The sequence below is a fragment of the Sciurus carolinensis genome, chromosome 8 (assembly GCF_902686445.1).
Source record: "Sciurus carolinensis chromosome 8, mSciCar1.2, whole genome shotgun sequence".
Lineage (NCBI taxonomy): Eukaryota > Metazoa > Chordata > Mammalia > Rodentia > Sciuridae > Sciurus > Sciurus carolinensis.
Window position 1 is genome coordinate 118,286,473 of NC_062220.1, and position 23,139 is coordinate 118,309,611.

General features: G+C 39.5%; 1 protein-coding gene and 1 pseudogene across 1 annotated transcript in view; one reads left to right on the plus strand and one right to left on the minus strand.

Annotated features, from left to right (window-relative positions):
- Positions 1-827: 827 nt before the first annotated feature.
- Positions 828-23,139, plus strand: part of LOC124991706 (immunoglobulin lambda-1 light chain-like) — a 1,192,366-nt gene continuing 1,170,054 nt past the window's right edge. The window contains exons 1-2 of the mRNA XM_047562451.1: positions 828-893; positions 1,055-1,361. Coding sequence (XP_047418407.1) covers positions 848-893; positions 1,055-1,361 — 353 coding nt within the window. The 5' untranslated portion in view covers positions 828-847. The remainder of the gene's footprint in view (positions 894-1,054; positions 1,362-23,139) is intronic.
- Positions 12,835-20,450, minus strand: LOC124990485 (protein quaking-like; annotated as a pseudogene).

Here is a 23,139-nt window from a genome sequence, read left to right on the forward strand (position 1 = left end):
ATCTTCTTGCTTGAGAGACTCTTAAAAACCCATCTTCCAGAACTCACCCCTGAAAACTGTGACACTGATGACCTTCACAAAGATCAGAGGGATTAATGCTGTTGGCTCCATAGAATCTGAATTCTGGCACTTTTAATCACATCACAAAATACATGGATGATTAAAAATAAGAATAAACTTGCCTATGGTTTGCATACTGTGAAGCAAGGGATCCCAAATGTCCTCATTTTGAGATCAGAAATGGTGGCAAACCCACAAATAAAGGTGGCTGATTAAATTTTAAACCTCACCATTTGCAATTTGACTAACAAACTTTCCCTACAATTGGAAGCACAGTGAAAGAAATGCCAAATATGAGACAAAAGGGCACCTGGGAGACACTGAGCAGAGATGAGAAAGGAAATTGTCCATGGATCAACTTCTGCTGAGTCAGGTTTCATAAATGGTCTCTCAAAAAGGTGCAGCACAGCCTATAGTCAGGTTCTTGGAAGGCCAAAATTTCTTCTAAAGTGAACCAATATAAAAATGAGCCTAGGAGAATTGGGACAGTGGTCATGGGGTGAATTCCTACAAAGCTACTGTGATCAGAGGTCATGAAAGTCAAGACTGATTTTCTGCCCAAAACAACTTGGACAAAGTTGAATGCTCAACCTCCACGTTTTCATTTTCTTCTTCTGTCCCCACAGTTGGTTTGAGTGACTTCCCATAATTAGTGGTCACAGAGGATGCATGATTTGCATGATCACCAAACATGCATTTGCACAAACATCTTGGAAGGAATAAAAGAGGTCGTTGAGAACCCAGCTGTGTTGTGCATGTCATGACAGAGTTCTGGTGTGTCTCTACCATGACCTGCACACTTCTCCTGTTCCCTCTCTTCTTGATTTGCACAGGTGATCTCTTCAAGCCTGACCCAGACTCTACCAGTGGGGGCTTTATAGGATCACGAGCTGGACCTTCCCCAAACCCTAAGCTCATCTGGCACATAGATTAAATGGGTCCCCAGGATATGGATCTTTCATCCTCAGGACCTGCCTTCTCTCTTTTTTTGCAGGCTCTGTGGACTCCTATGAGCTGACTCAGCCACAATCAGTCTCAGTGGCCTTGGGACAGACAGTGACAATCACTTGCTCTGGTGATGAACTTTCAAAAAAGTATGCACACTGGTTCCAGCAGCAGCACCCGGGACAGACTCCTGTAAGGGTAATATACAACGATAGTGAGCGACCCTCAGGGATCCCAGAGAGATTCTCTGGGGCCAGCTCAGGGACAACGGCCTCCCTGACCATCAGCAGAGGTCAGAATGAGGATGAGGCTGTCTATTACTGTTTGTCATCTTATGGTGATGGTGCTAATGCACATCCCACAGTTACACAAGTATATAGGGAAGTGAGACAAAAACCCCCAAGCTGTCAGTGCCACACTGCTCTCCAGATTCAGTAGGACTGGAGATAGAGCCTTGAGCAAGTGTGGTTCAGCTTATCAAGACATGAGGCCCTTAGGTTACCCTCTCTCCCCAACCCTGCAGGCAGGCTTAACACAGAATAGTGTCAAGAATGTTTTATGGTAATCAAGACAGATTTTCTGAGCCAGAAAGTGAGAAAGAATACAAAAATGAGTGGAAATACAGACAGACGCTCACTTCATGGCCAGGGTTCCTGGACTTCCATACCATGGTGATCAGACCTCTCCATGGCCTCAACAATCCAGATTTCTAGCCCCTTGTGTTGGTCAGTACTTTGATAAAGAAACTGTGGTGTATATATATATATATATATATATATATATATATATACACACACAATGGAATATTATTCAGCTATAAAGAATAATATTATTATGACATTTGCAAATAAATGGATGGAATTAGAGAATATCATGCTAAGTGAAATAAGTCAATCCCTCAAAAAATCCAAGGCTGAATGTTTTCCCTGATAAGTGGAGAATGATATATAATAAGAGTAGTGCGTGGGGAGGGAAAGAATAATGGGGAAAGTTTAGATTATGGAGAAGGAAATGAGAGGGAGGGGTGTATAAATATGGTAGAATGAGAAGACATCATTACCCTATGTACATGTATGATTACACGAATGGTATGAATCTACATTGTGTACAAACTCAGAAATGAACTGATGTACCCCATTTATGTACAATGAATCAAAATGCAGTGTGTAAAAAATTAAAAGATAAATTAAAAAAAAAAAGAAATTGTGGGAATGCTGTGTGCTGTGCCACATAAGTGCCACATCTGAGGGGGCTGCATGTGCATGGAGAGTGGATTACACATTAGTTTTTGGTTTTGACATTTGGTGATTGTCATCATTAGTTTGTCCTGAGGCTGAACAGCTTATGTGCTCATGAAGGCCATGCCAGGGAGTTGGTGGAGGATGAGCACAGCTAATGTCCTCATATTTATGGTCAGGTGGCCATGCCCACCAGCATCCAGCCTAGGGGTGTGTGCAGGGCTGTGCCAGCCCTGTGATTTTATGCTGGACCCAGCAGCTCTGAAGGCCTGCTGTTACCTGGTCACAGTTTTCTCTTGCTTTGGGCTAATAAAACTTTAACAAGCACCTTGTTGTGGTGTTTCTGTACCTGATCCTACCGACTGCATCTTCCCCTCCTCACGTTTTAAAGTCAAGATTTCCATGCAGTGGCACAGCTTAGTCCAGAGGAGAACCAGGTGGGCAGCCCCTCCTATGAGGGCTCCCTCCAGCAGCACCTCCCATGGGACTGGGCAGCCACCATCAACAAGGCCACAGTATCTAGGTCCTGAGATGTGAGCCTCGGGTGTGGGACTCAGGGTGCTACCTGGTTACACCACAGGTCCAGATACTTCCACAGAGGAGAGCACACTGCATGGGTGGCTATGTTCTCTTTCAGTGCTCATTAATTAGGAAGTGAGTTTCACCCAAATGAGACGCATTTGAAAATATCCCAGAGAAGCCCTGAAGGGAGCAGAGACCTAGCTGGTTTCAGATCTCCTGAGATGTTCTAAGACTGCATGTAACCAGCTTGTCCTTTCTTTAATACTTTTCTTTCTTTCTTTCTTTCTTTCTTTCTTTCTTTCTTTCTTTCTTTCTTTCTTTCTTTCTTTCTTTCTTTCTTTCTTTCTCTCTTTCTCTCTCTCTCTCTCTCTCTCTCTCTCTCTCTCTCTCTCTCTCTCTCTCTTTCTTTCTTTCTTTTTTTTTTTTTTTTGAAAGAGGTTGAAATTCCCCTGGGTGTTTTAGATTATGTTTGCTTTATAACAGAAAAAGTTTCAATAGTTAAGAATATTTTATCTCTCACTGTCATTAGGTCAATGCAACTGTCATGATGTTTTGTTGTCTTTCCCTAAGGTGGTACTAGCAATCCAACATGGGATTAGTAAACCACAGACCTGCTAGCAGGTTCCCATGGCAGCAGAACCAGGACAAGTGGGAATTTTTTTTGTGTTATTTTCCCTTGTCCGTCATGGGGTTTCTGTCACAGGATTGATGTATTGAGTGGTGCACTGGCAATTCTGGGAACATTCATGGTGATGGTGGGCATAGACAGAAGGTATTTGAGTTTTATTTTGTTAACCATCATTCACAATTTTACAGTTATAGTAGTCATCTTTGTTTAGCAATGTTGGCTTTCAGAAAAGAAGTGAATAAAGGGTGAATATCTTAAACCACATCTTATAAACTTAGACCTTTAAGGAATAGTTTTCTGTTCATAGTAAAATTGAGAGGAAAGTACACAGAATCTTCATATACCACTGGAACAATTCATGTAGAGTCTTTCCCCCGAATTAAAATCTTCACAGAATGTTGCTTGTGTGTGGCCCTGCACTGACACGACAGAGTCACCCACAGTCACCAATACACACTAGGGTTCACTCTTGGTGTGGTTCATTTTACTGGGTGGTAGTCTTTTTTCTTTTTCTATAACGCAATGCCTGAGGCTTGGTGACTTATAGAGAAGAGAGGGTTACTTAGGTCAGCTTTGAAAGTTCCAGGGCATGGGGCTGATGGCAGATCAGCCTGATCCTGGGGAGGACTTGCAGTGGATAACATGACAGCACCAGAAATTCATGTGAGGGGAGCTCTTATCTCTAGACAGGAACCAGAGCTCAAAAATGGGCTCATTCCTAAGAGCTTTCCTTCAAGAGAACTCACTGGGGTCCACAAGAACTAGTGTTGATCCCTTTGAGAGCACACCACAGTGACCTCAGTGCCACTACTGAACCCCAACTCTTCAGTGCCCCAACACTGACTCACTGGGCCAAGCTTCCAATGCTGAGCCCTTGGGGACACACTCAACCTACCCAATCCACAGGACCAGGTTGGCAGGTGCAAGGACAGGGTGCCTCATGGCCTGTGTTCCATCAGTCCTGAATACTTCCCTGACCTCATGACTGATCTCTCTACCATCTCCTTAGTTTATACTTACATTTCCTAAACAAAAAAAAGCCTTTTAAAAAAATAATCTGAGCTATCCTGAGTCTTTTAAGACAAGGTAGATCCTGCACAGCCCTCAGGACATGCTTCTTCCTCTCACCTCTCACTTCCCAGGGCATTTGCAATGTTGAGAACTAATATTGGCTTGTAGCTATTATTCAACGACAGATGGAACTCAGATGCTACTCCTTTCTGTGAGTGTTGCTTCCTGTCCTAGAGTCCCACAAATGGCTCCTGCTGCATTTGGTTGTCACCCCAGTCCTCCCTTCTCTTGTCTGTGACCCCCTTCTTCTCTCTGTCTTTCACAACCTTGAGGAGTAGGCTGGGTATTCTGTGGCATGTTCTCCAGTTCAGGGGTGTAGTACATTCTTGCATTGTGTCAAGGGTGCCTGGTGTTCTCAACCTTCATAGCTTGCTAGGGCAGTGTCCTGTTCTTGTCCCCATCTCTTCTGTGTCTGCCAGTCCCAGTCAAGCACTCCCCTTCCTGGAGGGAGTATCTGCATATACTAATTGAAATTCTTTTCCAAGTAAAGTTTGTCTCCTCTGCCTTATTTACTCATTTGTGGAATCATGTATTTCTGCACCTGGGATATAAATCCATATCACCCTAGAGATTCCATCCTTCAGATTGCTCCAGCCTTGGTTATGTTCTCATTTAGCATAACCCTATGTACTCTGAACTTTCTTGGTTAAATGTTCCATGACTTTCTGGCATGATGTGATGCTCAGATTCATCTCATTCTTTCAGCTTCAATCCTAGAATTGACCACTTCTCTAACAGCCTGTGAATGGAGAGTGGGAGAAGAAACCAAAATTGGGTGTATATTGGGATTAGAAAACAGGATTGGACCAAGACTGGTCCTCTAGTGTCTGTCACACACCCTTACCCTGCTGTGTTGAGCCTTGACCCTGCTCAGGTCAGAGCAGCCACAGGCTCTCAGCTCCTCTGTGCCAGGCAGGGATGTGGGCTCAAGGTCCAAGGCCATGTCACTCTGGGAGCCTCTAAAGTGACTTCTCCCCTGCTGCCTCAATTCTCTGACTCAAAGGTGGAATACTAACGACCCTGTGGCCAGGGCCACTGTGTAGCCAGCATCCCACAGTGCACTCAGGTGGGAGAGCCCCACCACACAGCAGGCACTATGCAGTGCCCACCATGTCTTTAATACAGGCAACTTTTCTCCTGATTGTTTAAAAAAACTTTTGTTCATTGGCACGTTCTCGTAACTATTATATTTGTGATTTCATTAAATTTAAGCCATTCTTTTTGTCATCTCTTTTTCCAACTAATTATTTCTTAAAATTCATTTCAATTGACATATATGGATGGATGGGTGCGATACTTTCATGCGTGTTTACAACATGTGCTAAACTAGAGTGATCAACACATCTATGCTTCACATTCTTACTATTTTATGCTGAAACAGTTTAAACTGTACTCTTAGCGATTTGAAGTGTAGGATGCATTTTTATCTGGCAGTCCCCCCTTTTGCAATGGACCATCATCCTGCTCCTCTGGTGTAGCTGGGCTGGTCCTTTGATCCACTCTCTCACAACTGCCCCTCCCTGGTGAACATAGCTCTGCTCTCCCTTTTGCTTACTGCTCTATATTTCACATCTGAGATAGACACACAGGTATCTCACTGTTGCAGTGAGCCTGGAACTTCCCCGGGGCTCAGTCCTTTCCTGGGGACCCATCATCTCAACTCCTTTCTCTCTGTCCTGGGTTGTGATATGTAACGTTGGAAATGTTACTGCTTGGTCTTTTAAAGGTTCTCCTAAGTTTTGTTAGTGTCATGGCATGGGCCTGGCTCGTAGTCATTGTCCTGGGGAACCGCTAGAGGACTCTCAGACCATAGACACTAGTGCTGCATGCAAGTCAGCTGGTTCCCTTGTGCAAAAAGTATCACTTAGGGAATGCAGATTGGTGAAGGTAGTAGACTCACCAGTGACAAACGGGCCAGCAAACGCCTGTTTCCAGAAAATAGCAGATCATTTTGAAGGTAAAAATAGAGCTTTTGAATCATTACATCATTCACATCTGAAGGAGGAAACACAACTGGTGAGGTATTACAAGGCTCTGGTTACCTCAGGACAGCCATGAAAGTGTGATCTATCTAGACAGTAAGCCTGTGACATGGATTTTAAGAATATCTTGTTTCAATGGGTGCATGAAAGGCAGTAGGCTCCCTTGTTTGTCAGAGTCATAAATTAGGGTATGAACATTCACCCTCAAGCTGACGATGGCTGTGGAGCTCTCATAGTGGAGACTGCTCAGGACTTGGGATGTTCTGGAGCTGCCTGCACTCCGGTCCTTGTTGTCCTTTGATGTTTTCTCTACTTCCTCATTTTATGTTTCTTATTGTGCATATGGTGAGGCAGTTGCCAAGGAGGTGTTAGGATTTTACTGTGACTCAACATGATTAGCTTTTGTCATCTTTATTTCTTGTTTTAATTGATGCTTTGTGATTTAGTTAAGTAATGAATAGAATGAAAGATTATGATAATCTCATTTTTCACTAACTTAAAATGAATTAAAATCTTATTTAGAATTTTACTCATAGAAACATGACCATATTTTTCAAATGAAGGGAGCATATTAAAGAGGTGTATTGAAGGTGCATATTGAAAGAGAGTAGGAAAAGGGTAGACTAACAATGGACATCAAGGCAGAGAACCCAAATCAGTTTGCCTCCTGGACACCAACAGAAGCATCCAGTTGGCCCTGGGCTCCCTCTTTGTGGCTTGGCCTCCCACCCGAGTGCACAGTCATCAGTCACTTGCAGTCACTTGTGTGCTTCTACATTATTAAGAGAGTCAACTACTTCCCCAGTAACACCAGCATTGCTGTTTCCATTTCCTTTGATGTGATGCTGTGGACACATGACTTTCAAATACAGTGGGAAGAATATGAGATCCAATATTAGTCCTGGTTCTGTCAACTGGTGGGCAGCCTTAGACACACATGTTCTTTCCTATGACTCAGTTTTCTCATCTGTCCAGTGGAAGAGCATCCTTAAGTTCATCTATGTCTGTGTGCACCTACATCCCCTCATGCCAGCCCACCAGGCTCAGCTTCTGTCTTGTCCTAAGGCTTTCCCATGATTCCCTTCTACCAGGCTCTTGTGATGTTCACTTCTCATTTAGGATCAAGTTATTTAAATCTTTTCTCAGGTTCTTCAAGTGAGAAATAGACAGTCTAGTGATCTATTTTCAGAATACAGTTTTTAGCCTAAAGTGTTATATTGGGATACAAGAAAGGCAGCCAGAGGGGAAAGAGCGGAAAGGAAAGTTACACAATAGCACCAGAGCCCATGGATGTGGTAGATCCAAAATGCATAACCTGAACAGCCCCCCATGAAAAAGAGGTATGGAAAGGAGTTGGTCTGACCAACAGAGGTAAAAATCTCTCTGAGGTGTATCCTATTTGTTTACAATACAAATAAATTTAAAAAAAGAGTAACTTAGGTAACTAAGAGCTACACACATGTCAGAATGGCATGCCACTGATCAAAAAAGTCAAAAGAGACCCATGAACCACAGCCCACTATAGGCTCAATGCCTGCTATCTATGATGTATTGATTCTTAAGTGGTTGTCTCTGTAAATTATTTCTAATACAAGAATATTGCAAAACGGCTATCATTTTTCTTCACTTACTCATGAGGAGACATGTTCCAAGGGCATATGACATTATCTCTTTTTGTTTTTGTTGCCTGAGCCACTTCTCCGATTTGCATCTGCCTAGCATTAAACTTCCTGGTCTTTCCACAATACCCCATGGTGTCTTTTCCCTAATCATGTCTCATTAAAACATACATGGTGAATGTTTTAGTGTTTGCAGAGTGTCATCAGCTTGGTCTACAGATTGGCTTATAGGAAGGGCTGGTGAGTACCTCCTAAATTTATATACAGAAATACATCCATAGTGTATATTTTAGAGATGCATGACTGCACAAAAGTTAAGAGTCACATGTCATTCTATTATATGGGAATAATTTTTACACTTCCTGGTAATGGTCCTAAATGGAGAGAAAATATAATTAAGAATCATTTGGCCCCAGTTTAAACATGAGAAAGCCTGGTTCAGGCACAGAAATTTTATCCATTTACTTTGGAAATGAGCAAACACACTCACCATATTTGATCTAAATTTTACATGTAGAAATCCCTGAGAGAAAGGGCCCGTTTTTGCCTATATTGTGGAGTGGTATGTGTTTCTCTGTGTGTGTGTGTGTGTGTGTGTGTGTGTGTGTGTGTGATTATGTGTGTATGTGAGAGAGAAAGAGAGAGCGATTGTGATTCTTGAAACTTAGTAAACATAATTACTTTCTTCTGTTTTTCTTTTGTGGGCTGAAAGGATTTGGTGCAGCAGCTGAAAAGAAAGCCCTAGCCCTATCTATATGATCTCTCTCAAGCAATGGTTTTTAAGACTTTTTCTTTCATTTCTTTTAAAGGTAAGTGGATCTTTTTTTTTTTTTGCTTTTCTAAATATGATCCTATATTGTATCTCAAATTATATAACAGGACTAAGTGGATTTTCTCTGGTGGAACAGTGGAAGAGGTTTACTACTTCCTCACCTGTTTCCCCTTAATTTTGCTCCTTTCAACCCTGCAGATGCCTAAAGCCTAAGACCTACAGTCTACACTAGAACACTACTTTTGCCCACTATCTGTTAGCCCTTGCTTTCAAAGGAGGAAGGAATCCATAAACATAGGGATAAAAGCAGAAAGCAGGGTTTTTTTTTTCTCTCTTAAGAACCAGGGAAGTCAGGGGAGGCCTTAGTTAGAAGCAGTGAGAAAAAAAAGGAAATGTTTTATTTAGACATAATAAAATGGCTGTCATCACAGATGGGAAATAAATAAAGCTCAAATGGAATCATGAAAACCTTGAATTCACTCACTAAACAAAACCAAAATTACTTATGTGTGACCAATATAGCTACACTAGAACAAAGTAGATTTCTATTTCTTAATATAAGAAAACAAGGTAGGTTATGTTCATATAACAAACCATACATGCTCTATAAATTTGTAAGAAAGCCATATGGGTTCTGGTTTGGTTATGAAAGAAACAACATCTTGTTGGTGTTGGTAACCAAACCAATGAGGTGTGCAGCAAACAAAAACTGTTACTAAAAATCACTCAAGAGGTCATTATAAGTATGAGTCCATCATACTCAAAATTCTCAACTATAGCTGCAGGACCAGCAAGTGGGGTGGTAGGGGTTATGTCCAACAACTGCAAAGAAAGGAAACTGCAGCAGAATGCAAAACATCCAGCAACAGGGGAAGGGTATCTAACCCTCGTTTTGTTGCCTGAGACCCCTTCCTGAGTGCAGGGTACTCTGCACTCATCTTGAAGCCAGGCATTCTATTCCTTTGTGTTTCTTCTTTCTACAGTACCTGTTTGCCTCTCATTAAGTAAACATTAGACCAGATATATATATCATTAGAATAAAAGAATCAAGAAGTAGTGTTTGGGAAACTAAGAAGAGAAACAGTAAGAGCTGCCACAATGAAGGGGTAAAAGGATTTAAAATGAAAGCCAAACTCATACCATTACCCAATCTTTCTCACAGAACTGAGAATATGGCAGGCGAGGCTTGACTGTGGCTCAACACAGGGCACAGGCTGGGTAAGTGAGCATGGCATACAGATGTAAATCCCAAATGAATATTTGGTGACAGGGTTTGTAAGCTGGTGAGTCTGCTGGACTTGAACAAAGGAAGTTGAGATACCTACCTCTCTGGATACGTAGATGGTTTCTCAGGCAGGATGACAAGGGTATCACAGCCTGAGCGCAGTATGGGTGCCTCTTGCAGTCCTGCTAGAGGAGGAGATGGCACTACACACAGCTCTTTGGTGTTGCTAGCAGACAAGCTTGAGGTGGAAAGAACAAAATAGAAACTGAAAAAATTTCATTTTCCATGGATATAGCTACTGGATGTAAAAGAATAGTTCATACTACAAGAGTTAAGTTGTCCTGAAAGTGTCTGTCAATGAATAAGAACTTGAAACTAAAAAGGACAAGCTACCTTTCCCTCAAGTATATTTCATATAAATCAGTTATTCAAAAACACCTTCCAGCTGGGCACAGTGGCACACACCTTTAATCCCAGTGGCTCAGGAAGCTGAGGCAGGAGGATCACGATTGATTTCAAGGCCAACCTCAGCAACGGTGAGGCTCAATGCAACTCAATGAGACCCTGTGTCTAAATAAAATACAAAATAGGGTTGAGGAAGTGTGCCAGTGGTCACGTGCCTCTGAGTTCAATCCCCAGTGCCCCCCAAATGCCTTCCATGTACATACACATTATTTATAAGTATATACAAACATAGCAGTATAATTCAATTGATTGCTAGAACTTTATTTGGTTGTTAAAAAATGTGTAAGAGTGTATATATGAAAATAGAGGAGGGCATGGAAAGCAGGCAGAAGAGCAAGAAATTGTCTTCAAGTTTCCTAAAGTGCCAGGCTAATTTTAACTGTATTTTATCCTTTCCATGAAGGTGAAATAACATGAATGGGCAAGGAAATGTTAAAGAAAAACATTGTTAAAGGGCGAAACATAAGCAATAATGACAAGCAGACACATTCATTAGAAAAGACATAGTCTTGCTTTAATTGAAGTTTAATAATTCTAGAAAAATAATTCAGGTTAGCCAACACCAAGCTGAATGTTATGTGGAAAAAAACAACATTTACAGGTTTAATGGTACTGGACTTCATTGACTCACAGGTCAACTTGAAACAAGTTAAATAAAATGAACTCTATTTGAGAAATTGGTGCCTTGAGAAGTTCTCTAGTTTTTCCCTGTTTTGGCTAAAACAAAGTTAAGTTTTGTAAGTTTTCCTTTTGTGTTGCCCCAAGACAGCTTCTGGGAACAACAGCAAGTGTATCTTAACATACAGGTGACATGGGGGTACCATTCCTTCCAATCTAGGGACCTATTTTTCCAGGTCCACAAAAGGGAAAAGTATTGCACTTGCTACCATCCCTTGGAGGCTCCTGTTGCAGTGTCAGTTACAGTTAAGAATCCTCTGGACAGAAAGCCTCTATCTACTTCTGAACCGATTACTGTAAGGAAACAATATGATATCACCCATTTCATTTTACAATATTTTGGCCTTAGTCATCTCAACCAGAAATCTCTCAGATTCTTGGCTACCTCCCAGGTAAAGCCTCAAGGGGTATAGATTCTTGGTTTAAAGTAGATGTGACCCTTTTTGCTAATGCTCTGGGTCACTAGTCTGAGACATTGACTAGGGACTTGCCTTCTGCCATTCAGAATGGAGATGGTTCTGAAGGTAGGAGCCAGCTACAGCCTTAAGATAGACTGGTGTATGGTAGAGGAAGACAATCTAACTCACTTGAGGGAACATGTAGCTCCCCACTGAATAACTTTTATGAGTTTATGCTCATAAACTATGAAGGAACTTAAAAATGAGAAAAATCCCCAAGAATACTTCTCTTGTTCACAGGTTGGGATTCACTGATGGAATAGGAATAAACACTCAGAATCCAACTTTCTTGGAGCTGGTATCAAGTCCTTGAATCAATGCCCCTGTCTTCAGGATAAAACCCATGGCTGCACCTTGGACTTTAAGGGATGAGTTAAGTATATGTGAGCATAGTTTCAGCTGCTACTCAGATCAGATAAATGATTATTTAAATTATTTATTTTTTTAAAAAAATTTTTTTATGGACTGCATTTTGATTCATTGTACACGAATGGGTTGCATCATTTCATTTCTATGGTTAAATAATTTTTTAATATGTCCTTTGTTCACATCCTGCTTGCAATTGTTCTCTCTACTTTCCACACAATATGCATAATTTTTCTTTCATTTTAACTATTTACAAACAGAAAATGCCTATCTTTTTATGACAAATCATTTTCTGAGTCTCTATAAAATGCAGTTTTTTAAGATGAATTTATATGGAATCTAAAAGGTAGCTTATTCTCTCTCTATATATAAATATTCCAGTTTTAAAAGATAAGGTCTCCTTACCTCAAAAAAAGGAAGTTGAATAAAGAGGAATTTATTATTTCTTTTCCTGGCAATTTGAAAATGTAAGATATTACTGGTTTGGGGAAATCATAGATTTCGGAGCATCAGATTATAAGTAAAATGGATTTTTAAAAAATAACTTTTACACAGCTTTTTAAACAAGTTAGAAGGTGGCAGTGTGTCTGCTACAATAATTTGGTGTACTAGAGGGTTGAAGTGTAAAAGGGTCGTTGTTATTTAAGCAGATTTTAGGTAGTTCAGGGTATATACCCATTCCTAATGGCCTGATGAGGATAGACACCTAGAGCTACTCTTAGCTGCAGCAATGAGTATCTTCCATCTCCATTGGAATCAAATGCTCTCAAGCTCCTGATTCTGGCAAGGTAGAATGTAGGGAGTTTCAGATTTCCTGATCAGCCAACTTCCCATCCACATCCTGGCCAGTCTTCTCGAATAAATCCTGAAGATCTGTCAAAAGGAATTATGAAAAATGTATATGTATATTATACAGAAAAATTCAGTTAACGGTAGGTTCCTTAATCATTGAAAAGAAACTCCTTTGTAGATTTGTTTACAGAAGGCGACATTTAGGATTTTATTAAATGAGAAAGACTAATTTTTGATCCTATAAGAATGAAAAGAATATTACATGATACCATGCCCTCAAAATAGAAGGAGTGATAGACAGTTGTAGGAGAAATATATGACCTAACTTTCTCTCCAGGGCCTTTAGATTTTTCAGATTTTAATCTATGTTGAAGGAATGCAGACGTCTTTTTGACAGGAGTTTGTCTATAAAACAGATTATGATATATTGTGATATTTATCATTGAATGACTGAGTGGAAGTTCCTATCAAAACTGACAGGAAAACCAAAACTCAAAAAGGAAAGTAAGGTGTCTAAGGTCATGTAAGTCTCACGTGGCTAGATGCAGACCAGAGTACAGTTTCCTTATTATCTATCAAACACTGTCTCTCTGTGTCCTGAATGTGAGCTGTTCAAGATCCAAGTACTCAGCAATACAATGAGATGCCACTTTATAACCTCTAGTATGGTCGTTGTTCAAAAGTGTTGGTGACTATATTGAGAAAGCAGATAAATACTCATATATTACTAATAAAAGTGCAAAATGGTGGAAGTTCTTTGGAAAATAGTTTGACAGTCCCTCAAAAAGTCAAGAGTTACCAGCAATGACCCAGTGATTACATTGCTCAGAATATATTCAAGGGGGATGAAAATATATCTACAAATCCCTGCACACTAATATTCAAAGGAAGATTATTCCTAGTAGTCTTAATATGGAAACAATTCAAATTATACTAAACTCATGAATGTATAAATAAATGTGCTATGTTCATACAAAATGGAATATTGCTCAGTCAGATAAGGAAGGAAGTAGTGTTACATGCTATACTATGAATAGACCATGAAAGCATTATACACAAGACCATATATTATGACTCCATTCATATGAAACATCCCAAATAGGAAGCATATTTTTGATCCTATAAGAATGAAAAGAATATTACATGATACCATGCCCTCAAAATAGAAGGAGTGATAGACAGTTGTAGGAGAAATGCATGACCTAACTTTCTCTCCAGGGCCTTTAGATTTTTCAGATTTTAATCTGAAAGCATGAAGCATACACAAGACCATATATTATGACTCCATTCATATGAAACATCCCAAATAGGAAGAAGAAGTTGGGTACAGAGTTTCCTTCTGGGATGATAAAATTTTTGTGGAATTAGACAGTGGTGATGGTTGCATTACTCTGTGAATATACTAAAATCCACTCAACTAAACATTTTAAAAGGGTGACTGTTATGTGAATTTTATTTCAATTATCAAAGAAAAAATAGAAGAGTATATATTCTTCAAAGACTGTATCATTTTTAGATTCTTTTTGTAGTTCTAGATGAACAACATGATTTTATTTGATTCAATTTTATGTGGTGATAAGGATCAAACTGAGTGCCTAACAAATGCAAGGCAGTTCTCTGCCACTGAGCTACAGCCCTAACCCCAGGGACTATCTTTTCAAAGCACTCTCTTTCTCTCTCTTTCCCTGCTCCCCCCACCAACTGCTCCAACTTTCTTTCTGGTAATTAAGAAACAGAGCAATGCCAACAGATGATCTGTATTTTCTTCATTCCCAAGACACTATTTCAGCCAACAGGATATTGTGACAATGAACTTCCGGGCAACAGTGCTGGTGGTCTGCAGGGTGTCAGCAGGCAAACTGCAGACAATAGGCAGGTGGACATCAGGTGGTGGGCAATGGGTAGGTAAAAGGTGTGCAATGGGCAGGGAAGAGGTAGACAAACGGGCAGATGTCAGATGATAGGCATTGGTGGTCAGTGAGTGATCCACACTCAAAAGGCATGTGATATGCTGGTAGATGGTGGGTGATCCAGTGGATGAGTGGCAGCGCCTACTGCAGAGAAACAGTATTTCCTCTGCTTGAATACTGAGTTACTGAGTGACAAGGAATGCAGCCTCCCTCTAGTTCACCATCTTGGATCTCCCTGCAATGAATCATCTTAATGGAAAGAAAATATATGAAAAATTATTCATGTTACTCTCTCTAAACATCAGATGGTACAACTACCTCCAGCTGGACTTGAAGATCAAGGGCTAACAAAGATTTTGATAATTCCCCATTGCATCATTTTAACAAATCTGGATCCAAATATTTTCAGAATACATTTTGGAATATATTTCTTCCTTCTGCAATCTTTCACCCTCCTTCAGTAGCTGAAGAGGATCTGTGAACACTGTTTGCTAACACTGGTGGCACTGTGAAAGCATTTCAGTCTTTCAAGATCACTTTTTAGGTGGCAATGGTGGAAGAAGCAATTCAAACTTTGATTGATCTTCATAATTATAACCTTGGTGAGAACCATCATCTGAGAGTGTCTTTCTCCAAGGCAACAATTTAATAAAGTGGAGATAAGGATTGGGGGTGAATCACATTTTTCAGTGTCATCACCTACTGGTATTCAGAAAAGTGGGAACTGGAGTTTGACTTCTTTTGTTGTTGTTTTCATGTTGTTGTTCCATGGTTATAAAATAAAGTGGCATATGTAAAGGAAGAGTTATTAACTGCTATATTTCATTTGTTCTATTGGAAAGACATTTTTATTATCTGTTTAAAATTTTAGTTTAATTTTGCTTTATTTTTTTCAACTTAGTTGATGTATGTGCCTTTAAAAGGAAAACTAGTGTTGCTATTGTGCATTTACTAGAAAAAAGGAATTGGTTGTCTAGGGCACATTGTATGTAAATTAAAATATGTTTAGGCAGGGGTGTGTAAAAATTTAACTTTTTGTGTCTTCTGCTTGGAAAGTATTTTGAATTATTGACTTAACACATTTCTTGCTATTTAATCAAATAAGATACTTGATATTGAAAGAATAATGCAACATTTTTAGTTTTTACTACTTTAGGCTTTATTGGTTTTTTAAAAAAGTTGGACTTTTTTATCACTATTCTGGTCTACATTCAGTTATGGTTGTAGGCGTTAGTTAAAATTAACAAGATGCAGAGTATTAATTTCCTAAGACAACAAAGCGATTTGTATGCATTTGAGCCTTATGGAGTCTTAACCCTTTTGTATACACTCTTGTGGAATGTAACATATAAATGTCAACACTAAGTAATATCTTGTTTATGGGTGAATATTTTTCATAGCTGTTTTTGACTGTGACATGACTTATGTGCATTTAAATATATATTGCCATCCTTAGTTTGTAATTAAGATTTGGAATAAGGTTGTGAATTTCTGAGCATGTGCAGACTGCTGTAGCTAGTTCAGGAAGTGGTGCATGTATTTTTCAAAGACACAGAAATTGTACTGCACAAATTTGAAGGAAGACTAATTTTGTGGCAGTTTTTTAAAACTGACAAGCAGGTAGAACCAGTTTATGTGTCTCTAGTCTTAATGTACCTTGCACTGTAATACTGAGTTTTAATAAATCTTCAACATATTTCGCATTTAGGAATAGATATGACTTTAATAAAACCATGGTTCAGAATCTATAGTTCAAACTTATTTGAACAGTTCTTGTCAATCTGAATAATTGACTCTGTTAAATGACCAGTATTTTTGAAATTGATGTACTGAATTTCAAGATTCATAGATTTTTTTAGCTATGTAGAAAGAATGGTCATGTATATTTTCTATGCATTTTCATTCAACACTGTTGGGTTGGCACATGTGCCTCAAATTCAGTACTTTGGATTGTTTTATTTCATCCCATCTTATGCCTGTAATTCATTTATATGTCTGTTGGTACAATGATAGATATTTAATGTGTTTATTTCCTTTCTCTACAGTAAAATCATAATGACAGAAATTTTCATGGGTATCTCCTTATGAAAGTAGAGGAAAAGAAAACTTCCCGTGCCACATTGGGTACTTCCTAGGTACTTTCTCCTGGATGTTGATGTCTAGTGGTCTTGTATTTTATACAGGATATGTTGAGTTATATGTTATGGTGTGATAAGACTATTTAAAATCTTATGTTGATATTTTTACTTTAGCAGGCTATACCAGCATTCTGTGGAATGTTGTTTTGGCATTGTATCAGTTTGGATACCCTTTGCATTGACATTTGGATCTTTCTTCATTGTGAGACTTGCAGGGGTACATAAGGTACAGGTAGCAATGTGCATGTTAACTCTTGTTCATATTATTTCCTATCTCCCTGGGATTATATTGATGAGAGGGTAGCTCAGAATTGATCCTGAGTTGCAGGCTGATTTTTCCAAACTCATCTCTTTCCACAGCCTTCCCACTATGTGTGGGTCTTCAGTCTTTCCCTTCAGGTCTTCTGGCAACAAAACTTGGACCTTAGTTTCCATTTCTGTGCACCTCCTGTGACAGATTCCATGACCACACCAAATACTAAGAGGACACAGAGTGACAAAGGTATTGGAATTAATTGATCCTGTCTTGGAGCATCAGCTCATTAAATGAGAAAGAAGAGTCCCCACAATCTTCACTGCCAGTTCTGTGGCCACAGAAGAATTTCTCAAGTCATGATCAAGTAGAAAGGTGGAAAGAAAACCCTAAGATAAAGAAAATGTGCTCATCCCAAAGTTTCTCAGAGCATGAGGAATTCCATTTCTCTACTTGGAGACATAACAGTGGGCATTATTCTGGAATCTTTCAGTCTACATGTTGTGTCCTGTTCAGGTCACAGGATCTTTAAGAGCAGGCCTGGGACTCAGGGTAGAGATAGAGAGATAGAAAACTCTCTGCTATTTGGGTATTTTTAATGTGCCGGTGTCTCCTCCAGTCTGCCTTTTGTGATTTGCTTTCCTAGGTGGTCACAAGATCTTCCACGAATTCTGAGAATTTTTTCTGGATTCAGTCTGAAAAGATAGTGTGTACTCACTATACTGTAAATGGAATGTGAAAACAACAATGATATTTTTACTTATGAAATTAAATAAATCTGAACCACAGGCCATGCAAAAACAGACAGAAAACACTTTTAAAAGTACTTTCAGGCAATGAAGGAGAAGGTTTTGTCACACTTGTGTTGTTTTGCTTTTATATATTTGAAGTAAGTCTGGGTGATCATGCCACATTCATGGTATAAGATGGACTCAAACTGAGATTATAGCAAATTATTTAAATAAGTGTTTTTCTTTGACTGGAAACACAAGTTAAACAAAAAGTCAAATAATCCTTAGGTAAGTATGATGTATATAGAAAAAATAAAAGATGCTTATTCTAGGTGAAATAAGCTAGGCACAGAACACCATATGATTTCAATTCTACATGTAATATATAAGAGAAGGGATCACAGTAGAGAGTAAAATGGTTCCACAACAAGGGTGAGGTGGCATAGGGAACAGGACAGTGTGATGTTAGTAAGAGGGGATGAGTTTCTGTCAGACAGGAAGAAAAATTTCTAGTTCTCTACTGCATAGTATAGTGACTACAATTAATAATACTCTATCAGAAAGATACATCCGTGAGGTAGGCAGTGTGTTTCTCCTTCACTCTGCCCACAAACTCACATGGTTTCTTCCAACTGTTTCCCAACATAGATGGATGTTTCTTACACTACATTTTTCCAGAGAAGAAACATCCTTAACTAAAGTTCCATTCCTGACTTCTGCACTGGGGAGTGTGTCCCAGAGACCAAGACCCAGACCAGCCAGGTCCCAGTTCGCCAGCCTAGTGCCCCTGCAGTTGACCATGGGTCAACAAGTGGAGGTGTCTCTGCCCACTAGCAGGGAATATACCCCACCTGGAGGCCACCATCCCTAGAACGGCAGCATCTTTTATGGGTCACTGCATTATCAAGTTCCTCCAAGATGTCAGGCTACTGAAGACTAGGAATTGAGTTATGGGAAACCTGCAGGGACACTATAAGTTTATAGGGGGGAAATGGCAATATCACAGATTTGCACTCCTAGAGGGGAAGTTACATGAGCAATATGAGAAAACAAGGGAAGAAAGTGTGCAAAACAATCCTATATGCTACATTAATAAAATCCAATGACAGCATGGCAGAAGAAATGTCTGAAAGTGAGTTCAGAATGTACATAATTAAAATGATCAGAAAAGCAAACGATGAGATAATACTTGGGAATCAATTTAACAAAAGAGGCGAAAGACACCAAAAATGAGAACTACACAATACTAAAAAAAAAAAAAAAAAATTAAAGAAAACCTTAGAAGATGGGAAGATTTCCCATGTTCTTGGATAGGCAGAATTAATATTGCCAAAATGGTCATACCACCAAAAGTACTATACAGATTCAATGCAATTTCAATTAAAATCCCAATGATGTCCCTCACAGAAATAGAGCAAGCAATCAGGAAATACATCTGGAAGAATAAGAGACCAAGAATAGCTAAAGCAATCCTTATCAGGAAGGGTGAAGCAGAGGGTATCACAATACGAGAACTCCAACTATACTACATAACAATAGTAACAAAAATGGCATGGTATTGGCACCAAAATAGATCGGTAGATCAATGGTACAGAATAGAGGACACAGAGGCCAACTCAAATAAATAGTTTCTCATATTAGACAAAGGTGCCAAAAACATCAATGGAGAAAAGATAGCCTCTTCAACAAATGGTGCTGGGAAAACTGGAAATCCATATGTAGCAGAATGAAACTAAACCCCTATCTCTCACCCTGAATAAAACTCAATTTACAATGGATCAAGGACCTTGAAATCAGACCAGAGGTCTTGCCCCTAGAGAAGAAAAACTAAGTCCAAATCTTCATCATGTCCGCTTAGGACCAGACTTCCTTAATATGACTCCCAAAGCATAGAAATAAAAGCAGGAATCAAAAATTGGGATAGATTCAAATGAAAAAGTCTTTTCTCAGCAAAGGACTGTTTGCTCTTTGGAGCAGTCTTGCCTCTTGGCATAAGAAACAAGGCAAAGACTGGTGATTTAATGTTGGTATCTCTGTAGGTGCCATTCAGGATCTGGAGATCCATCAACTGCATCTTCTTCATGTTGTCTTCTACTTCTGCTGCAGGTACCTTCAAGTGCTCCATTCATTTTTTATTTCGGCTCTGTTCTAAGCATCTTCCACAGTGCTTAAGGCATGTAAGTCTTCTTTTAGATGCTCCCATTTGATGTGCATTTATTTTGCTCCTCCTCTTTTTTATTTCTCATTGAAACTTTGCTTCTGACCATTATTTTACATCCAGTTTCTGCTTCAAGTTGTTTAGCTATAAATCCTCTGGGTCCAGTGATTCTCCCAACAAAATTAAAATCTGTATATTCTTTAACAGGCACATAATTTTTTTCTTGTAATTGAACATAGGGTTCCACAGTATCAGGTAATTCTGCTCTCCTTTTCTCTGTACTTCCATTTAATGTGTCATTGTACATGTCTTTCTGTGCTCTGCTAATTTCTTGGTCCAGCAGCTCCTATAGTTGGTTGAAGTTCCCACAGAGCTTGGGCAGGCAGCTCAAGAGCTTCTTTCCGTTCACCAGCAGCATCAGGTAATCTTGGGTGGACATATTTCCCCTCCCATATTCCAGATTGAGGAATCTCAATTGAGTCACCTTGCCTGCCACACCTATCACCAGAGCCACAAAGGAGAAAAGGGAATGGGAGACAAACCCTGGCCACGGGCCCATGAAGACTGGGCGTCTAGCTCCATGCTGGCTCCATCTCAGGGCCCCATCTCAGGGCCCCATGCCGCGTCTGCATCAGCAGCAGCCCAATCCATGCCTCCACCAGCCGCCCACAGGCACTTTCCTCTGCTCCAATGTACTCTGGTCACCCTAGGTCAACGGGGCAGAGATCCTTTGAGAGGCCCGCAGCAGAGGCAGGCCACTGCATTTCACAGGACCCAGTTGCCTCTGCTGTAGCACCACTCAGCTCTGCTTCTGGTGCGTGGACTAGGGCTCTCTGCTCCTCATTTTCTCTAATTGAACACAGTACTTATAATTCAGCACTCCCAATCTGCCCTTATGTCAAGGACACTATAGGGATTTCATTGACTGAATTGAATAATGGGAGCACTGTTAATGGAGGTCTTCCATGGCCCCTTGGAATTTGGGCATTCATATTATAAAGAAACTTGGGTGTTATCAATTCCATGGCTCTGAACATCTCTCCTTACGTTCTTCCATATGTTGCTGTTTCACTCGGGTAAAGAGGGTTTCTCTCTAAGAGGTGAGGAGATTCTACTTTACATCTATTCATATGTCATTTGCTCCTGTATTCCACATGCCACAAAGGGTTCTCCTTCTTTAAAGACCAGGATTTCAATAGGATATCACTTGTTGTTCATCATTCCCAGTCAGTGCTCAGATTTTTCTTGAAAATTCCAGTCCAAAGCATCGTTTTATTTAAAATCAACATTTTGAGTTAGGGTTAAATATGTGCTTTGAATCTTTTCTTCATTTTTTCTCTTTCTGGCACCAGTCAGATCAGTGATTACCTTTGACTTTTGGCATTTCTCTTAAATCTCTCACCATCGCTTGCTTAAATTCCCTTGAAATGTGTTCTCTTTCACCTTCTGTTTCTTGTCAGGTCCAACCCTTCAGCATGTTTCTTCTGCTTTACCTCTCATTGCTGAAGTGATCTTCCAAAGTTTGTTTATTCTCTTCTGATTTCTCTCCATCCACTTCAGAGTTTCTCTCAATCTGATCATTAATTCCCTTTCATAGTTTTCTGTTGTTGTTGTTGTTAAATACACATGGCAGCAGGATGCATTATGACATATTTTACATCTATGGATTACAACCCATTACAATTTTGGTCCTATTCTTGTGGTTGAACATGATGTGGAGTTCCACTGGTGGTGTATTTCTAAATGAGATCAGGCAAGTTGTGTCAGAAGCATTATACTGTCTCCTATTCTCATCCCACCTTCCTTTCATTCCTCCTGTCTGATCCAATGAACCTCTATACTTTCCTTTTTTGATAACCTTTCCTTCATTTTCATAAAAGTACCTTATCCAGTAAGTCAGTTCCACTAAGACTGAGAACTTTTGTGTTTTGTAGTGGCATTATTCAGTTCTTACTTCTTTCCCTGCAGTAACATTTTAGGGAACTGGAATAAATATATTTCCATTGCTCATTTTGATATAAAATTATCTTTGTGAATTTTTATGAGCATCAGGATTCAGCAAATTTTTTCCAAATTAACAGAGTTTCCCTCTGAAATTTCTGTGCATTGATCATGAATTTCCACCTGTTTCCTACATTTCCCAGCTATGGACTCTCCCATTCTTTAATGAGTCTTCTCTCTCATCAGCTCCCTTGTACTTAGGCTTCTGATTATGATCCTTTACCTGATTATTGTTCCTCCATGTATGGCCTTTCTTAGGAGACAACTCCTACCACATTACCAAAACTTGGAATCATTCCCTTTAAGTAGGTGTCAAGTTTATAAACCTTTTAGATAATTCAGTTATTGACATTTACATATCTAGACAATGATTTCCTTTCCAATTTTTTTCTTTTCCTTCACTGCATTGTTCAGTATTTCACTCTTAAACATTATTGACTTCCAGTTTCTTCTGAGTTATTTCAGTCACAGAATTTCTTTGTCTTGAATATTTACCTTTGAGTCAATGTGGGGGAGGATTGTGTTCCAATAAAAATTTATTTAGGGATATTTAAATTTGAATTTCATGCAGTATTTGTTACTTACGAAGTATTCTTCTGATTTCTTTTAACCATGTGAAAATGTACAAATCATTGTTACTTAGTTCATGAGAAGCATATAAACAGGAGTCTAGACCATAGTTTGTTAAATTTGAACACATAGGGTGGTATATGTTAAAGTTTAAGACTGTTGAGGTGAGTGAGATGTGGGATATATGTGAGGCAGGCTCCACTTGCTCCTTTAGGAGATATGTAAATATGATAACAAGCCAACAAACCCCTAACTATACATTAATCTACATTGACAGCAGGTGACGCCTAATGTTTCAAATGCATCTTCCCCATATATACAGTGTGGAACGATCAAATCATTTTGATTAACATGTCCTTGCCTCAAGTATTTGTATTTATCATTTTTTGTGGTGAGAACATTTGAAAATATTTTTTGCTGAGCATGGTGGTAAATGCCTGGTAATCCCACCTATTCAGGAGACTGAAGGAGGAGGATGGCAATTTTAAGTCCAGTGGGAGCAAATTAGCAAGACACTTTTTACTGTCCTTTACCCAAATCAAATCCTCACTTTCTTC